Source organism: Spea bombifrons, chromosome 13 (assembly GCF_027358695.1).
Source record: "Spea bombifrons isolate aSpeBom1 chromosome 13, aSpeBom1.2.pri, whole genome shotgun sequence".
Taxonomy (NCBI): domain Eukaryota; kingdom Metazoa; phylum Chordata; class Amphibia; order Anura; family Pelobatidae; genus Spea; species Spea bombifrons.
In genome coordinates, this window is record NC_071099.1 from 25024606 (window position 1) to 25045445 (window position 20840).

The 20840-nt window shown below is 44.0% G+C and overlaps 2 protein-coding genes across 2 annotated transcripts in view; both read right to left on the reverse strand.

Moving 5' to 3' along the window:
* Positions 1–568: 568 nt before the first annotated feature.
* Positions 569–8000, reverse strand: CDC42EP4 (CDC42 effector protein 4). The gene is made up of 2 exons (XM_053453670.1): positions 7871–8000; positions 569–2245 (listed from the first exon to the last, which is right to left on the reverse strand). The coding sequence occupies exon 2, from the start codon at positions 2063–2065 to the stop codon at positions 1151–1153; it is 915 nt and encodes a 304-aa protein (XP_053309645.1). The 5' UTR covers positions 2066–2245; positions 7871–8000; the 3' UTR covers positions 569–1150.
* Positions 8001–19095: 11095 nt separating this feature from the next.
* The window catches only part of SDK2 (sidekick cell adhesion molecule 2), a 97405-nt gene continuing 95660 nt past the window's right edge, over positions 19096–20840 (reverse strand). Inside the window, exon 44 of the mRNA XM_053454071.1 lies at positions 19096–19996. Within this exon, the coding sequence (XP_053310046.1) occupies positions 19643–19996 (354 nt within the window). The 3' untranslated portion in view covers positions 19096–19642. The remainder of the gene's footprint in view (positions 19997–20840) is intronic.

The window sequence follows — 20840 nt, forward strand, 5'->3', positions numbered from 1 at the left end:
ATTCAAAGCAGAAACAGTAAGGCCGGCTCTAATAATACATTTTGGCATCTGCGTCGAGCAGTTATCTTTAGTGTGGACAAAAAAATAAAAATAAAAGTATGCTTTGCTCGGAGGACTATAAATAAATTAAAAACCAAACAGAAGGCAGATTCCCTCGCACAAAATGCTTTAAAGTTTAATAACCTCCCTTAAAATGCAGAATAGGAGGCACCATTTATTTTTTAGCAGAAACGGCAAATGGCTCATTCTGGAGAATCCAAGCACTCCAGCTCCATGAAGCCTACAACTCTACTCACTCTTAGCCAACTTGGAGGCTTCAGGTATCCAGCGCTGGGCAATGCGAATGTGGTTTCTCCTCAATAAAATGCGCTATTAGGGTTTAGGGATCTGGGAGGAGGCAGAAAATAAAATTCGGGGGGCTTTTCTTAACTTAAAAACTTCCACTGCCAGCTGGAAAATATTAAGCTCTGGATTGTCGGGGGGGGGGGGGGCACACACTCATCACATGTTTAAGTCTGATGTATTTTTATAGGGTTTCCCAAAACTACATTTGCTACCATAATGAGCATTTTTTTGGGGGGGGCAGTCAAAAATCCCAATAAAATTCACAACAAAATGAATGAACATTTGCTGGCTTCCTTTGGAGGGAGTCTTACTCGAAGAGATCCCACTGGTGGTAGTGATGGATTCCCACCTCAAACATGACATCTGTTGAGGTGCAACGCATGATGCGGCACCAAACCTTTCTCTCGCCGTGCGGATTACAATCACACATGACCGGTCTCAGCTTCATTTGTTGATGGATCCATCTATGGCATCACTTTATTTTGTCTATTTGCCTTGGTGGATGAAAGGAAAAAAAAAAAAAAAAATACTTCCTCTTGGTTAGTCCCCATACCGATTCTAAATAGCCACTGAATAGTCTTCTCGGTTGCTAGATCCTGTCCATGGAGTGCCTTATTGCCATTAAACATCTCAAATAGCTTATAAAACTCCATTCTCAGTTCAAGGAAGAGCACATGAGGCAGACACTAGAAAGGGTTATTGCCGGAACAGTCCCAGTGTTCTGGGCTCGGGGTCTTGAGCCATTATGTTCTATACTTGGGCAGCTTCTCTGTTCAATAGAGGCTATGGGATACATCAGCCATTTCTACACTCTGATCTCATCTTCTTCTTCGTCCATGAAAGAAAAGTCTCTCCCTTTCCTCTGTTTTTCACCCGGGCCCCCTGTGGTACCTCTGGACTCAGAACGTTTGTCTTTGATAACCTGGCTCTTGTGATTTGGGCCGGAGCTTGGATGAGCGGTGGCCAACCTGCTCTCCCGGTCAGGAGCATGCATTGGGTGGCTTGACGACAAAGAACTTTGACTATGTTCTATACCATTCCCATCGATCTCATCAAGACTGCGGTCTAGGTCTTGCTCCCACCCACTGTTGTCCATGACGCTCAATATATCTCCCAGCATGGATGGCCCCAGGTCAATATGGAATGACATGATGGACTCTGCATGCTTCATGCCTTGGCTACCTTTGGGAGCTGATTCTGGAAGCTCTGTTAGCTCCCCAAATTCTTTCTCTGCCAGGGCAGGATCTGGAATGGGTGACGGGCTTTTGGCAGACGCTCCATTTATTCGCGGTTCCTCAGGCCCCTTCTTGACTGGGCTGGATGACAAGCTCTTGGGCATCTTCTTGCCGGATGAACTCCTGTCCATCTCCTTTTCGGTTAATTGGGGCAAAGAGACAGCATTTTTTACAAACAAGGCAGAATCCCTGAGCGATCCTAACATATCCCTTCTGTCACTACGAGTAACAGACAGGGAGCGTTTGCTGCTCCGGAAATGTCTGGATAACAGCCCAGGCTTGGGGACCGACTCTTCTGGCTCTGGTTGTTCTTCTCCTTTGCTGTTGAGGAAGGAGGTATCTCCAAAGGCATCCCCTGACCTCCCAATGTGCATGGTGTGGCGGAAATCCCCCAGCGGCGCGCTTATCATCTCTGCCGTGAGGTCGGCTCTTGACCTACGCTTGGATGCATTGGGGTTGGTGACCAGCTGCTTTAAGATTGGCATCTTCGCTACTTTTCCTGTTCCACCAGAAAGTCACAGCCCGGCCAAAAGGGGTTAAGCGCTTACAAAGTTTCCAAAGACCGACAATGAATCAGAGGGAGCGTCTTCAGCTTAACCGCAGGGAGTTTCACGAAGTCTGTTGTGTAGACAGGTTCACTTCCAGTCCCAACCGTCCATTATAACCTGAATGAACAAAACACAGAGAAGAGACGTCAGATGCTTACATAATAACTACAAAGTAATAACAACGTAACAAAGACGATTGCATCTAATAGAGCGAGACCTCACGGTCCTACGGTTCGTATGGTGGGACCATTGGCAATCACGACTGGGGCAGCCAGGTGTTGGAGAGATAACCGGTGGATGTGAAAGGGAGAGAGAGCTGGAATTTGGGGGGGGGGGGGAGTCAATGAAAGGAAGGAGTTGGATCGATGGAGAAGCGATTCCCAACCTAGTCATCGAGACGCAACAATAATGGATTTATAACGTTCTACTCCAATAGGGAGATCCACCGGGTCAACCGGACAGTCGGGGTGCCTCAAAGACCAGGACGGGGAAACACTGCTGTAGAGGGAGGCAAGTAGGCAGAATGCGAGGAAATGGTTAAATGGTAGGAATGGGGGGTAGAAATACAGAGAGGCAATAGTATGGGTATGTATATAGGCTATAGGATAAGTGGAGGATTTTGGAGGAGGGGGGAGACATGGAGCCTCACATTTAGATGTTAGACATATCCTTTATACAGCAGCTGATCTATTCTCTTAGGACCTTTTCCACGCATTCAGCTCTTTTAACTCGCAGATCCTTTGGTAACGGACATGCGCGGGAATTAGCAGCGGCAGACGTCAAAACCGCTCTCGTCCAAACATAACAAGACAGCGACGGAGCTACCCGGCCAGGAACCAGCGGCCGATAGGCAGCAATGCAGAGGAGTTATATGTAAAGGACCCGAGAGGGGACCCAGCGATGCCCAAAATACCCCGAGGCTGCAGGCATTTAGGGGTTAATAAGGCATACGGCAGGGACTGGGGCGGCTGTGCGGTAATTCACTGTTCAGAGCGGAACTTCAATTAACGTTACATCGCTCTGATGCAATCTAAAGATCACGTTTATATAATAATCTCATTACGAAAACAATACTAAAGAAATTCAACTGTGCTTTAAAAACGCGGGGCTCCGTTCCCTGTTTTCCACCCCAATATTTAGACGTAATGTAAGGAAGTTTAAATTTACTGAGCAGGTGGGTAGATAAGTGGAACAGCCTCCCAGAAGAAGTGGTAGAGGGTAATACAGTGAGGGGATTAAACATGCATGGGATAGACATACGGCTCCTGAATCTAAGACGAGACCAACGACTAGACGGGGGGGGGCAAAAATAAAATAAAATAAAATAATAATAATAAATAATAATAATAGTGTTCTTGCTTCTATCAGTGAACATTAACTCTCCTGCTCTCCATCAGCAGAACCGCCCGGGGTCGGCACATGGCGTGTAAACAGTCCCGTGATGGGTTTCTGCCTGGGCTGCAAAATCAGCCGTCCTGGAGGGGGTTCAACAGCCGGGAAAGCCTGACTTGGCTATATGCTTATCTGCGGTACTGTATTTACCTCTACCACTTCTGCTGGGAATCCACCCCAGTTATCCACCACTCTTCCACTAAAGATACACCACCACTCCCACTGGCTATTTCAATTTTTTTTAAAAGCTCTTTCAGACAAAAACTGGGGTTTTGGTGTAAAAACTGAACTTTTTGAAAGACTTGAATATCCTTATAAATGCTGTGCCCTCTCCGGGGTGTTATATTAAGCCGTACCACCTCTGCTGGGCTGCTCTGCCATGTTATGAAGGCAACATTGCGGGAAGGAGAGCCGTTTGTTGCATCTCTAGAAGCAGAGAATGATGTAATAGCGTTCCTCTGGAATGAGGCGAAGCCGACCCAGCTCCAACATATCAATCCCCTGAGTCACGTCCCGCAGGAATAAACACTCTACCCGCGCAGGATACATCAGTACCGAGTATAACCCGCCCCCCCGACCCGCATTAATTACACAAATCTGGAAAGGTTATACTCCAGAGCCCTCCCATAACGGATAATGTAAACACAGAGTGCAAGCTCTGGGGATCACAAAGGATTATTGAATTTAGTAGCCAGGCAGAAAAACATAGGAGCCAAACAAAGGAGACCGAGGAAAAGAACGCATGTTTTTTTCCACCCCATTTAGGGGGGAAAAAAAAGAGAATTCGGCCCTTTAAACGTAAAATATTTGATCTATACATGCCTATACAAAAGTATAGGACCTTAATCCGTTTTAGATTCAGGAGCCATATGCCTATCCCATGGATTTATTAGCCTCTACCACTTCTGCTGGGAGACTGTTCCACCTATCTACTACCTTCTCAGTAAAGTAAACCAACCTTTCCGTTACATTTAAAGTAAGTAGAACCCACTATAGAAAAATAACGTTTTTTTGGCGAAGGCGCGTAAGAGAGCGAGACGTCAATGCTTAGGTGATAGTGCCTCTTTAAAAAGGTCTCCCAAACGAGGCCTCCAGCTTAAAATAAAAGACAGAGGGGAGGCCTGTTCGCTCCGTACACCGACGCGCGCCCCACCTCCCAGCAGAATAGGTCTGGAGAGCATCAAATTCACGCGTCACGCGGAAACACGGCGGTGAAGCCTTAAGATTTTAGGTCATGTGACCGTTCGGCGTGAAAGGAGTTCTTTATACTCCGTATCCATCTAGCAAACCGCCGAAACCACCAAATACCTCGAGCAACGACAATTCTACTACAAGAGTCCAGTGTGCGGGCAGAGGTGCCGGCCAAGGAAGGGTTAATGATACCTCCTCAGGTGACGCGTGCCACGCCAACTGCGTGTAACAAACCGCGTGTTTCATGTCACCCAAATATTACATTAATGGTATTCATTCTACACGAAAAGCGCCTGATCTCAACGTGTCTGGCCTGGAGGAGAGGGGAGAAGGAAAGAAAGAGAGGGGAGAAGGAAAGAAAGAGAGGGGAGAAGGAAAGAAAGAGAGGGGAGAAGGAGGGGAGAAAGTGAAACAAGAGACCAGAACTAGTAGATCAGAGGCTTAGTCGTACTTTACTGAGAGGGTGGTAGATAAGTGGAACAGCCTCCCAGCAGAAGTGATAGAGGATAATACAGTGAGGGAATATAAAGATGCACAGGATACGGCTTACGGTTTATTGGGGGGGGGGGGTGTTTAGCCAGTTCTCTCTATGCACCCTTGGAGTTGCGGTTCCACAGCAGCAGCAGCTCTACCTCTTGGCTGTTCCCGTTTTAGACCAAATTTACCTTAAATTTAAAATAGTGCACATGACAATTGTGAGGTAATTAGGCTTCCAAAAATACCATTCAGCCATCACTCTTCATCCAAAGAATTAAGTTGCTAAACCCCGAAAGAAAGGGAATTACTGATCACGTTTTACCCTTGGAAGGCCAGAGTCCCCGAAACATTAAATATACCTAAAAACTCCCCCAAAAAATTCTATATTAATTATATGCTGAGCCATAACAAATAAACACAACATAGAGTTTTTGTCACCGCTGTTTAACGAGACAGTGTTTACCCATCTACCAACTCTGCTGGCAGGCCATTCCACGGGAGCACTGCCTTTATTTGCCCCGTACGCTGTAGGCTTTGCAAGTCTATTGTTGGAACATGACCTTTGTTGTAGAACGCTTGGAATATTCTGTAGCTGATGGAAGGGATGACATCACACACAGAACAGAGCAGCAATTAAAAAAAAAAAAGCCCCGTGTCTTCTCCACAGAGGAGGGGGTTTAGGTGATCTCCAAAAAATTGGGAAGTTGTGAAACCATTTACAGCTCATCCATACATCTGGAGGCAGAGTCCCGACACCCTAACATACAGACAAGTCCCCAATTATCACTACCCCTGCACCGCTACACCCCACCGTTTCCGTAAATGCTTGAGGCTTGCCCAAGGGCCAAATGATGTCACAACATTTTGAGCAACTGGGTGATGTCATCTTTTTGGAATCGTGTCAACTCCTGCAAAGCTTCACAAAAACTCAAGAAAAGCACCGTAGGAATCGCCGACCCGTAACATCTCTTACATCGATGATCCCATTTACGTGTCTGCATTGTGTCATCTAGAATAACTATTGTCCAAATCACCATCTGGAATCCAGGTGCTCCGAGAATCTGCCTAAATCTGGGCCTCCAAGGGTCTCAAGCAATCTACCCATCAATGTCATCTTCCAGACCCTCAGACTCTTGAGGCCATCAACCAGAAGCTCCATGATCTCCACAGAACTAAACCCATTCTGGGTCAGGAAAAGTCATGACATCTTCTTGTAGGTCACCATGGGTTCTTCAGACCTTAGAGTACCGATGGACACCAATAGCTATGCCAGACCTGCTGGGTTACATTATGTGCCGATACATTGATGATGTATGTTTTAGGATGTGGCCTGTCCTTCTAATAAAGTCTACTTTGTCTCATCCCACCAGAAAGCGGACAAAGGTGGTGACAACATCTCAGGTGACAGATGGCTTATTCACAGTCTGCTCTAGATTGATCACCGCTAGGAGAAGTGGTTTTAATTGACCTGCGCTACATTTACCGATATCATATCAGCCAGTCTAGAAAAAACTTTGGACCCTGGGCCATAGAACGTACATTCGCTTAACTCCGTGCCAACTCCACTATGAACAAGTCACAGGTAACCCTTTGATTGCCAACTAAGCACAAAGCTTCCTCCCGTAGGAGGTAACAAGAAGCTGCCTACATGATGGTAACTTGCATTATATTCTCCTTTTATAAAATAAAATTTTTGTCCATTGCGATAAAATAGGATTTCCAGCGAAAATGCAACACATTCTAAAATCAACACTACTAGATTGAAAGATTAACCCTTTATGTGCGCCTTTACCCCCCCTTTTGGTCCCTAAGTGGTTAAAGATGCAGGGCAATCCCCTCGTCATCTTCAGTCTGCAAATCATGACTTTATTAGGGCATTTATATAAATATTTACAATTCCTGTTTGTTTTGTAGCAACGCAAATATATCAGGATACAAAGTAACATGTGTACTCCAGAACATGCCCCCTGATTCCATTCCACGATCACTCAATGTTAAAAATACACTTTATTTTTACCCCCCCCCCCATCAAGATGCTCCTTACAAAATATTACCTTTTGGAACAAAATCAGCAGAATAACCAAGATGCAGAAAGCGTTAAAAAAGAAAGAAAATGGTAAAAAATAAATAAAAAAAAAAGAGAAGAAACCCCCCTGCAGGTCCCATTAGGAAACCTTGTACAGCAATCCTTGTGAATGGTTGGGAGAAGCCCCCCCTCCCCACACAATGAAGGAGACAGTTGGATGGAGAAGCTGGGAGGCCTTTTGTGTTCCTTCAAACACATGAGGACCTCATCTGGACCAATGGGGCACCATGAATAGCCCAGCCACTGCCCTGCCTCCCAACAACCCCCAGTACACCCAGCAGCCACCACTGCAGTGCTGATCAGTGCTTGGCACTGCTGCCATGTGTTATAACTGCCACCCCCACTGGATTTAACCTCTTAGCTGCCATAGGGTGAACACCACCCTGCCCAAAACAGAAACCCTCAAAGGCAGATCCTTCTCAGCACAGCATAATGGAAAGGTTTGAGCTACTATTAACCCTTTGCAGCTGCTTGCCCAAACCCATAGCATAAAAAGGGAGCACAGGCACACATTGCTAGAGAACATGGAGAAATCATGGGAAAAGTAGCTTTTGTCTTTGCATGGGGGGGGGATCCATGAGGATGTTTTTACTGACCTGCTCAGGAGTGCTGCTCCAGATTTACAGTCCACAGACGCCCAGCAGAGATCCCTAATCCCAGCAATCTGTGCCACACACATACACACCCTCCCTGCAGCTCTCCCTGTGTGAGTCTGTGCCAGCCCAGCACACACAGTCACATAAAGACCTGCAGTACAATGCAAGCCCCTCCCACCCCAACAAAACCCCGCCCTGCACGTGAAACCCCGCCCCCATCTGGACTTTAAATCTCTTTAAAGCAGCAGCAGTAGTGAGAATGGTGTTAACATTGTATCAATAGCTACCTACTGTCTGGGGATCCGATAACAATGGAGCTGATACAATGTATCCAATTCAATTAGCGGCACAATAACGAGAGTTCTCTCTATAAAGCACTTTGTAAAGTCACTTTTAATGTTATCTCATCTAAGAAAAGAAAAACTTTGTGATAAAAGTGAAAAAAAGAAAGCCTCTTTCAAATAACCAAATTAAAGTATGTACAATGGTTTATATTTATTAAGGACAATGATGGGGGAAATTCCAAAAAAGAGAAGAATTGTATAAAAATCACTCAAATTGTCATGCTGATTGCATCACAGTTAGAATGTTGTGCAGTAATTGTTATGGTTAAACACACTCTTTATAGTATTTATGGTAATTGGTTGTGAAATACAGTCCCGAATGTTTTCTGGGTTTGGATCTATCACAGGGTTCTACAGCCCTGAAAGTCACAATTATGTGTATTAAAAACAGCAGAAAATGACATCATAATTAATAAATACATCATTCTTCTAAATGTTGAGCCTTGTAAATGAGTCATAAGTCACATAAAAAGTCTGCAATGACTGTAAAGCAAAAGTAGTCCTTGGGAAAGGGGGATTTCAGGCCCAAAGAGGGGCTGTCCCTGTGGAGATTACATAGAAATTTGGCTGCAGATTAACCCCGTCTAGTCTGCCGGTTTCTCCTGCTGTAAAGATTCAAACCATAATCAGTTGTTGGTCTCGTCTTAGATTCCGGAGCCATTTGTTTCAATTTCTTCACCGTATTAACCTCTACCACTTCTACTGGGAGGCTGTTCCACTTATCTACCACTCTGTCAGTAAGGTAAAACTTCCTTACATTACATCTAATCCTCTGACCCTCTAGTTTTAGATCATAACACTTAGAAATAAACTTTCATGCTGTGATTTGTTAAATCCATTTATGTATTTAAATATCTCTCTCTTCTCTCTTATTTACTGATAGTAGTATGTGCTTTAATCTTCACCCCCCCAGTAGAAAATGGGGGGGGCAGCTGCTACTGGATCTGAGTCTGAAAGGCATCTCTATACTCCTTGAAGTCTGGTGTAGTGGAGACCTCTGTGTCGCTTACCTACCCTTAGCCGCTGATACTGTGTGATGTCATACACTGGCATGGTGTGCTCATAGGGATAGTGAGAATGACCCCTATGGAGATCAGATTAATATATATATATATATGTATTCTGATTCAATAAAATGGGGAAAAGACTATTATAAAATCATCAACACAAAAAGCTCTAACCTGTCACTCATTCCAAACCCTAATGGCTGAGCCGCGTGGATTCTGTGTAATTAAATGCTTCAGGAGAACGCCCTGTAATTCAATCGCCCGGTGAACGCTGCGTGTACTTGTTATGTAAAGATTGCGGGGTGCGGGACACACAGACTAATCCAATTAACCCAAGAAACCCTAAAGAAACAATCAGATCCGGTCTCTTACCCCTTGAGCCAAGAACTGCTCGGCTTCACACCAGGTCATCTAGCACACCGCACACGGGGCACGTGCCGGGCCGTCAGCGCCACACTCTCACCTGGTATGGCGCTTCGGGTGCTGCAGAGCGCTGCCGGCCGTCGGCTGCACTAATGGCCCCAGTGCCAGGGTTTCCCCCGCCATCGCCTGCCTATGTATTGACTGGCTGTCCGGTACCTAGAGAGTTAAACTACCTGATTTGGATGTTCTGCGTCTGTTTTTCTGTTGTTTTTATGAATGGATTTCAAGGACTTCAACGCTGAAGCTTCCTTCTCTCCCCCGGAATCTCCACGGAGTGTCACCGAGATCAACGAACATCACACAGGTCAGGAAGCAGAAGGATAATAAAGTTTAAAACTCCCCCATGTACAAAATGGGTTTCTTTATTACAGAATTATAACTGGCCGCAGGGGTTCTCCTCCCGAGCAGGAGACCAAACGCCTAACGCGTTTCGCTCCCCGTAACCCAACATTCCCCCCTATAGACTCCAGAACTGAAAAGGTTAAAGATCCTTGCACATATCCACGTCTTCCACGTCTTCCCGCAGCGATTCTGCCGAGATATAACGATGAGTCTGCAGGAGACGGGCCCGTCAGAACGATTTCCCCGACGGGTCTCCGATTCTCCGACGGGCTTCATCAGCGCCGAGCAGTCAAGTGTATAACTGGTACCAAATGTGTTACTAAGTCATCACGTCGGATGATTTCTTGGGGAGGGAGGAAAATTTCTTCCACTTCTTAAATGTAATGATGGCAACCTTCCAAAATCCCGCGCGACGTCCAATCATTCCCCACGACCTATAATTATGTCGTACAAAGTTTATGGCGGTAATAAAACGTTTTGTAGTTATATAGATTTTTTTTCTTACTGTATATAGACAAGGGCCGGAACCTACAGACTCAGCCCGGCCGCGCACGAGCGTAAGATGTATCCGGCCTTCGGCATGTTGGGTAACCAAGCGGCCGCTGACCTTAAAGTGCCAGGCCCGCTCCGCGATTGCCAGGCCGTTGGCGTTCAGGCTGCCGAGACAAAATCCCTTGAACAAATCTGTCACTGAAAACGTCTACGACCCAAAACATGAGATACGGGAAAAACGCTACCGAGGCCAGCATCCTTTGAAGTTACTATGGTAACGCTCCAATTCAAGGCCGTGAGATCGTCTCGTCTCGTCTCGTCAAGAAAGGGCATTTGGAAAAAAACTCCCAAACAAGTCTTTCAAAATATTACTGGGAAGCATGATTATCCCCCCCCCCTCCTCAAAATAAATAAATGAGAAAAAAAGAATATAGGAAAAAATAAATATATATACAAATTACTGTTTAAAAGTTTGGGGTCACGGTAGCGTACCTAGCGGGGGGGGGGCGGGGGGGCGGTCCGCACCGGGAGCCGCTCATCAGGGGGGTCCCAACTTGCCGGCACCCGGCACCCCTCCAGAGACGGACAGTAATGTCCGCCGCTGGAGGAGCAGGCTCGCAAGAGAGCGGTATCGGAGGTCTTTAACAGACCTCCGGCTCCCTTGAGTGATTTTAAGCCGGTTCCCTTGAACCGGCTTAAAATCACTCAAGGGAGCCGGAGGTCTGTTAAAGACCTCCGATTCTGCTCCCTTGCGATCCGCGCGGCAACTGCTGCTGTGCAGAGGGCACTGTGGGCGCGGCTTCAGTGCCGCCGGGATCTGACAACAAACCCCGGCGGCACTGAAGCCGCGCCCACAGCGCCCTCTGACCCGGAAGAAGACAGAAGAAGAGGAGCGAAGAGGAAGACTGCTGTAAAAAGAAAAGACTGCTGTAAGAAGAAAAGAAGTAGAAAAGAAGGTAGGAAATCATTCATTAAGACTGAGTGACAGTGAGAGTGGATTGGTATGTGTGGAATCTGTGGATTGGTATGTGTGGTATGTGTGGAATCTGTGGATTGGTATGTGTGGAATCTGTGGATTGGTAAGTGTTGATTGGTAAATGTGTGAGAGTGATGGGTGTTATGCTGTACCATTTCCAATGTCTTTTTCATTATAATTATGCTCTAAAGTACATCATAACTCCCATCACTCTATACTGTTCCGTACAGTGGCAGAGCTGGGAGACAGAGGCCTTGCACCCCCACCGCAGGGTGCTGGTCAGGTTCTATGTGGGCAATGTGGACGCTGGCTTTGGGGTGTGCAATCTGTGATCTATGCCTGTAATTTAGGGTGTTTTATCTATAACTTTAATGCTGAGTTTTTATGTGAATTCCAATTGATCGATACCTGAAAAGCTGGGTTTGTGTGTTAATGTGTTGGTCTATATCTGCTATGCTATGTTTCTATACATTATTTATGTTTACCAGCAAATACAGGATTTGTATGTCTTATTCAGTTGATCGATACCTGGGGTGCTGTTTCCATGTGTTGTTTATTTGATCTATACCTGCAATGCTGGGTTTGTGTGTTCTGTTGATTTATACCTGCAATGCTATGTTTCCATACATTATTTATGTATACCTGTAAATACAGGATATTTATGTCTTATTCAGTTGCACGTGCTGTTTCCATGTGTTGTTTATTTGATCTATACCTGAACTACAGGGAGTAATTAAAAGAGAGTTGTGGTTTAGTGACGTAGGGGACAAATGGACTTTGGGGATGATTACGGGGAGAGGACCTCCCAATGTCATGGTGCAGTCAGAAAAAGGGAAGGCTGTACTGACTCTCACAGTCTTCCCCTGATCTGCAGTTGAGGGCAGTACAACATAATCCCTATCACTATACATCGATCTAGACATTTACAATAATGCAGCATAACCCCTACCACTATATACTAAGCCAGACACTGAAGTGGTAGGCCTACACCACATCAATGGCTTTGTATATAGTGATATGGGTTATGCTGCATTATTGTAAATGTCAGGCTCAATGTATAGTGATATGGATTACGCTGCCCCACCGTCAATGTGTGCTCAGTATAAAGTGATAGGTGTTATCCTGTATCACCGGCAATGTGGGCCTCAGTATATATTAACAGTTATGTTGTACCACCGTCAGCGCGTGCCTCAGTATATAATGGAAACAGTTATGTTGTACTACTGTCAGCGCGTGTCTCAGTATATAATGATAGCAGTTGTGCTGCACAACTGTCAATGTCTGCCTCAGTGTATAATGATAGTTATGTTGTACTACTATATGTGTCTAGCTCAGTATATAAAGATAGCGGTTATGCTGTACCACCATCAATATATGGCTCAGTTATAGTGATAGGTGTTATGCTGTTCCACTGTAGTATCTGGCTCAGTGTATAGTGATAGGAGTTATGCTGTTTCACTGTAATGTTTGCCTCAATATATAATGAAATTACTTAAGCTGCACCACTGTCAATGTCTGTCTCAGTATAGAGTGATAGGCATTATGCTGTACCACCGTCACTGCCTGGCTCAGTATATAGTGATAGGTGTCATGCTATACCACAGTCAGTGTCTGGTTCATATGGTATATATAATCATGAGTCGACATGGCAACACCACTATATATGCAAATGCTTAAATAAAAAGAGAACAATGTTATGGTGACTCCTGATTATAATATCAGAATTTTTTTTAGTTTATAGTGTCTTTAGCTGCTTAGCCAGTACTTAATTTGTAATGTTTGTCACTCATTTGTTAGGGCTTCTTAGAAACTTGTTGTGTTTTTTGTTTTTTTGGGGGGTTATTAAAGAAAGCACTATTATATGTTATTTAAATATATTTATTTTACTTATAAGTTATTAATTTATTTTTTCAGATTTCTTGTTGTTTACAGTTGACATACAGTTTACAAATTGGTGCAATAAATATTCTTGCCAACATAATTTTGTAGATGTCTTTACATTTGGGGAGGGGTGCCACTTACAGGATCCGCCCCGGGTGCCAAATACTCTAGGTACGCCCCTGGGGTCACCGAGCTGTTTTCATGGAAAACATGGACATTTCTGGCTGTAACATAATCACAAAAGGGTTTTTTAATGATCGATTAGCCTTTTAAACTTGGATCAGCGAACACAACGTGTCATTGGAACCCAGGAGTGATGGGAGTGATAAAGGGCCATTGGAACCCAGGAGTGATGGGAGTGATTAAGGGCCATTGGAACCCAGGAGTGATGGGAGTGATAAAGGGCCATTGGGACACAGGAGTGATGGGAGTGATAAAGGGCCATTGGGACACAGGAGTGATGGGAGTGATAAAGGGCCATTGGAACCCAGGAGTGATGGGAGTGATAAAGGGCCATTGGAACACAGGAGTGATGGGAGTGATAAAGGGCCATTGGGACACAGGAGTGATGGGAGTGATAAAGGGCCTCTGTCCTCCTATACAGATATACTATTAAAATTCATCCATTTCCAGCTACAATACTCATTTACAGCATTAACTCCGTCTGCGTTGGATTTCTGATCAATTTCATGTTATTTTAATGGACAAGATTAGCTTTTCTTTCAAAAACAAGGAAATGTTTAAACTTTTTTTGGTGGTGGAGTTAGAACAGTATTGTATGTAAAGATAAATATACAGTATATATATAATATGTTACATTTTACTGTTCTTCTGCATTGTTACCTGCCGTTACTAAGTGTCAATCATCTCTCGCTCTTCAGTCTCCACACAAATAACGCAATAAAAGAAAAGCGACACGTGGCGTTTTACAATGAATTTTTTTTTATTAAAAAACGTATAATTTTTTGCTCTTCAATTTCTTGCCCATCATTTGGCAAATACATAGTTAATTTACATATCAGTTTATATGACCTGATATCGGTAGTTTAACCCCTGTTTGGATGCACAGGATACGAGCCGCAATTTATTTCTACGAAAATAACTGCAAGTCGTCTGCTGTTGCAAAGCAAGGGATAAACATCAGCAGTTTCTGTTAGTAGGATTCCACCCCAGCAGCGTTTATCCCTCTAAATGCCAGAGGGATGCTGGGTAAGGCCAACCCAGGTGGCATAGTAGGGGTTAAACAAGTATAATGCTTTAATTCCTGTTTTTTTAACACAAAAATAAAAGAAGTCATCCTCCAAGAATAATTCAGCTCATAGTTTGGCGTCATTTTTTAAATAATTTTCCTAAAGTTTCATATTTGGTTGGTAATAAAAAATATAGAACACTTTAGCATTTAATTAAAGGTAACTTTGTAACGGCATGGATATACGCCCCCCTGCACCCCTAACCAGACGCGTACATGTTCTAGGTGCTCCATTTACTCCATATATATTGGCATAGCATATTATTGTCACTTAATGGGTTAAATTAGTCTAGAAGATTTATACTTTAAGTTTTTGCTTTCTGGTTGCCATGGTTTTGTGCAAAAGACTTGCAATGTGATCTCTGAAGCTCATCCATAACGTGCAGCTACTGCTACGCCCTGGAGCTGGGCTGGCGATGATGAGGAGCCCCTGGCCCCTTTGGCCAACGACCGCCCCGATGGCATAAGTGCAGCCAATTCCTGGATATTTATGTTTTTGTGCTCACGCAGCACATCCGGCCGGTGGCGGAACGCTACAACACCCGATCTGCCCCTGGGGCATTTGCCCGCTGTGTCTGATGGCCAGTCTGGGCATGCGCTGGAGCACAGCGAGAAACCGTGTCCTCTACTGCCCAATAATACCCAATAATTACCATCTCCAACTGTTCTTTATGGCAACATTAATAAAAATAACTCTTGACTTTTAATGGATTTTGTTACAAAAATATTCATCTGATTGGATTATGTTCTGCGGACGCTCTGTTCTAAAGCATTTCTTCTAAAAGCGACCGGTTTAGTAACGCCGGTAAAACCTTTTTAATAAAAAGGTCTCTATTAGTTAGAAATATGAATCTAGAACACGGGTACGTAGTTTCTTAGGTTACGTGGCAGGTAATTGCTACATTTACTGTTGAGTTAAAGCCTACTGAGACGCAACGTGGAGTAGGACAGAGAGCTTTGAAACAGCCTTCAACCTGAAACGTGCACGCTGCTTTCTAGGAATATAAACCTTAATCAGTCGTTGGTCTCGTCTTAGATTCAGGAGCCGTATGCCTATCCCATGCGTGCTTAATACCCTCACTGTATTACCCTCTACCACCTCTGCTGGGAGGCTGTTCTACTTGTCAACAGAAGTGACAGAGGTTAACCCCATAATAGAATAGAAACATGCATTGGATGTGGCTCTCAAAATCTAAAACAAGACCAAGCACTCATAGAAATGAGAAGATCCTCCGTTCTAATGACCAATTGGAATGGAATTTCGTGGGCATTCTGTCATTAAGATCAAAATAAAACATATCGATTAACCCCGTCCGCTCGCGATTCCATTCTACCAGCCCCGTCCGTGAAGAAATATACATCCACCCCGCCGTACTTCCATTATTCGACCTTATTCTACGTTAATTTCCCTTAAAAAATAAATACTATTTGGACTGAAAAATAATATAAAAAATAAAAAATAATAAAACAAAATTAAACAAAAACAAAGAAGAAGGTTTTTTTTTTTTTTGGTTTAGAAAACATTAAGGAGGGAAAGGATTTGAAATTAAACTTTGTAATGAGTTTAGATATCTCTAGCTTTACCCCCAAAATGTAGGCCTATGGGTCAGATAAAGTCACCAAGGGGCCCGTAGGCTCTTGAAGGTCCACAATTTTAACGTATTTATGACCTGAGCCCCATCCCACCTGAAGACCACAGAGGTCTTCTTCTTCTACGATGATCACGATCGACCAACTCATCTCCAAAAATCTCCGTACGGCCCAGAGAATTCATGACAAATTCTGGGGATTTTATAGTTTTTGGGCCCTGGTTTTTGGGGGCATGTGGCCCTCAACTTTAAAAAGATAAGTAAAATTTCTTAAAACACTGATTAAAACATGTCTGCCAACCCCCACCCCCACCCCATCTCAGCTTTTGGTAACATCTTGGACACCATCGTTCTAGAGCAAGAGGAACCTAGAACACAATTGTTATTCATACAAAGGGTTGGGTCCTTATAGCGAAGTCATAGTGTCTGGGGCCCTAGCTAATATTTTTTGGGGGTACGTGGCCCTAAACTTTTGAAAAGATAAGTAACATATCTTAAAACACTGATTTAAACATGTCCCCCCTCCCCCACCCGAGTGTTACGTAGATTTTGGTAACATTTTGGACAGCGTCGTTCTAGAGCAACAGGAATCTAGAACACGATTTTATTCATACAAGCTCATTTCTGTTTTTAACCCCTTAAGGACAATGGGCCGTCTCTAAACCTATTGAAAACAATGCATTTCGAGCCCGTACATGTACGGGCTTTGTCATTAAGGGGTTAAAACTGTCAATGGCAGATTTTAACCAGACCTACGCACATGCGCGTGTGCCGGCTCTAACCTCAATAATGGGTTATGAATCACGCAGGATCCTGGGCAAGGATCCATCGGGGTGCAGTTCTTACTCACGCCCTCCTACGAGACATCAGGTCTCATTAAAAGTTCAACAAATGTTTCGCTAATTAAAATTCAAACAATTAACCCCTTTAAGGACAATGGGCTTTGTCAGGAAGGGGTTAATATATATTGGGACCGGTATAGTCCTTAGCCGTAACCAAAATAACAACAAAATGTACAACCGGGGAGGACTTATTACCCCGGCGGAGTGTTTCACATAAAAAAAAAAAACCACACAATTTTTTTGACAATTTTAACAATAAGCAAGAATAAAGAATTAAAAAAAAATGCACTTAGTATCCCAAATGATTTGTTAAATAATTCCCGGATATACAGTATTTATTTATATAAATGATTCCATGTCTGAACGGATTATCGTGAACGCCAGCCATCTTAATACACTGCCCAATATGGGCAAGAAACACAATTTTTATATAAAAAGTCACACACTGCATATCACTTTGAGTACAAAAAGAAAAAAAAAAAACCACAATGTGATGCATGCATAGAGGTGGAGAGCCTTCTACTAATGGTTACTCCACCTGTGCCGAAGCAGTGATCTGTATGGGGATTACGATCATTTCAACGCAGGACCTTTTATGCTTTGAATGTCAGGGAAGTTATGGTTACGGGGAGCAACATGCCCCCCCATAATAATTTAGCCCCTAGACCCCATCGGTCACTGGTGACAAGGGGGGGGGCGACAGGAATTCTCCTCTGGACACACGGATGGTGCGGCTGGTTGGGTTCTCCTGGTGGGGAGTTAAAGCCCCAGATTGTATTGTGGGGGGCTTTTATACCCTTGTTTTTAAATAATAATAAAGTAATATTTAAAGGCTATGTATCCAAAGTTTGAGGATAAGGCTGCGGGGTAGAGATCTTTGACGCCAGTAACAGAAAGTTCGACAGAACCCAGATCGGTGGGATGTGAAGGCCCTCTATAATTCAATAAATATCCACCTAAAAGCCAGAGACATTCTCTCTACGTAGGGTCCATGGAACCAAGGGGGGGTCCGGATTTTCACATCAAAGAAGATCCTTAGTGAGACTTTGTCAAAGCTAGGGGTCTAGTTTTGGACAGCAAATGCCCCTAAGAGCGTCAACTCTGACGCCTACAACCCCCCCATGCTACTTTGCTAACCTGAGGCCATTTTGGCCCTTTGTCCCCAAAAGACAATATAATCTGTAACAGACGGTGTTCTCTGATATCATTCACCAGAAACAAATCGATACTTAACACCTAGTGACCGAAGAATCGAGTGCCCTCCTGCTCTAACCCTATTACCCCTCCTTGCATTAGATAGAGATAATGGGGTATTTATGATTCAAATGTTTTGTTCAATTAAGCAAATTGTTCTTTAACAATATAGAATGGGAGAATGCCCCAACGAGCGTTGCCCCCCACTCTGGCGTCAAAGGGTTAAGTCTTTTTATAAAGAGACCTCTTATTGTAGCCATTATCCTGTAGGACATAAGCCGAGTGACTCTTTAATGTGCCTCCTACACTCACCAGCCACTCAGATATCTAACCGTCTTCTTGGAGAGCGCGGCCACTTTGGTCATGTCTCGTTCCTCTTTAATAATGGTTCTTCTCAACCTATCTAGCATCACCATCAAAGCACCACTTCAACTCCTACAAACAAGGTTATGCATAATTTGGCAAGCAAAGAAAATAAAAAAATAAAAATACAAAATCAGTCATTTATTTTTACTTTTTTTTAACCAATGTGCTAAAAAATATATATAAATATATCAGCTTCATTCTGATATGAAAACGCAACTTCCTATTCTCCATATTTTAATACTGCAAACTAGACCACCATTTTGATGGCCAAATTACACCTTGACCTCCATGATATCAAACTTTGCCCCCGAATGGATCCAAACAATACTCTATATAATTACTATTTATCAACTATTATAACTTCCGGCGGCAAGTTCTTCAATATGGTTAAAGAATATGGTGAGGTGACCTCCTCCTGCAGGGGCCTCTTTGGTGGGCGAAGGTTTTTATGGATGATAGCCTCTGTCGTGGTGGATATTTGGTGCCCAAGTTGGGATTGTTGAGTTCTTGTTGAGACATCCTTAACCCAAGTAAATCCATGTCTGGGATATCTGTTGGCTGTCCTGGCTGTTCTGCTCCATGTTCTTTACATCAAAATTAAGGCTCCAGATCTACTCTGATCAACGTCCGTCCAATGATAACCTTCTTCCATTATCGTTCCAAGATCAGCTAGTTATGGCACCCAGTCTTTCAAAATGGAGGTTGCCGTCTTCCCAATCAATTTGTAGGAACAACAACTCTCCAGCCAAAACCATCCTCCTAACAGAAGCTTTGCCAGATCAAAGTACCACCATTTGGCAGCCATTTTCCTTTAGGGGGCTATTTCCATTATATGGAAATTTTTCTTTGTCCATCAACTTTTTTTTTCAGTTTTGAATCCCAAAAACACCTTTGGAATAACGGAATTGAAGCAGCAAAAAAAAGATCCCAATCCACAACTGATTGTCTCCCAAAACAGTATTATTTCTGTGTTTCCTCTCTTGATATATTTATATATGTATTTATTTGTATATATCTGCTCCTTTTTTTTTTTTTTTCCGGATTATAAGTGGTGCGAACGTTTATTGTCAAACGAAGGAAGAAAACCCAGCGATGGGGGGGCGCGACACCGGGGCAAGACTGCTAGGGGGTCGGTAGATAGGGTTCGGTGGAGTCGGAAGGCTGGGGGGCTGTTGAGGTGTAGGAGTCCGGCTGGTTTTTGTTCTATACAGACTGCCTTGCTGGCTGCTGTTGCAGTTAGGAATAATACAATTTTCGGTGTCCTCGGGATCCGTCTCGCTGTAGTTGTAGGCGTGGGCCCGGGAAATCCCTTTCTGTTGCCGCCTCCAGGAGTTGTAGTAAGTCGGGTCACTGATGTAATGGTTGACGAATGAATGGGCTTTCGGTTGGGTTTGATCCACCTCATACTCGCTGTCACTCCCCTAAAGACAGAGGAAAGAACATTAGAACACATTAGATACATCTCCAACACTCCAAATGATCAGACGTCGCCCCTGGTAACTGACCCTTACTCACTATAGAGCACTGTGCCTAACCTTACCCCACGTCGGGACATGACATCATATCCCGGCATGGTAGACGCTGGCCGTGGAGGTACTGTAAGCGGTAAGGGGTGGCTGGGGCAATGCCCCAGGTCAGGCTTAGGGGAACGCCCAGCCATTTTGTTCCGGTCAACCTGGTATTAGTATAACTCTTCATACACACGTGTGTTTAATTTGTTTTTAATGTGCATGACATGTAGTCCTGTAATTATATGAATTATTCGTGTCTGTTTATTAGAAGCGTGAGCTGTCACCAGCCCGACAAGCAGATACCTGCAAACCGTACATATTACATGTAAATGTCTGTTCTGGTCTCTCGGTGAAAAGCCAGGGATTAACTCTATGCAAAGGACTCCACTCAGGCTGCTCCCTATTTGCCTTGGAGAAGGTGCGGTCTGTTTACGCAGCCAGGCTGTAGAAAACATTGGTGTTCCTATGGCAACGGCATTTTGAACGGGCTGAAAAGTAGCGAGGGACCTGGGAGCCATGCCCACTGTCCGCTCTGCCCAATGCCTGTCGCTATGAGAAGAGCTCTTGTTAAATTACTTTGTAGGACTTTTCCTCTACAACGTTCTTTGAAGACCGTAATTGGTTTCTCCCTGCGGTTGTTGTCAGATTTTATAGTCTTATCTGTTATGACAATGGTGGACACACTGGCGGTGGGAATAAAGAAAGTCTTTGGAAAGCATGAGCACCTCTCTTTACAGACATACACAGTCTCTAT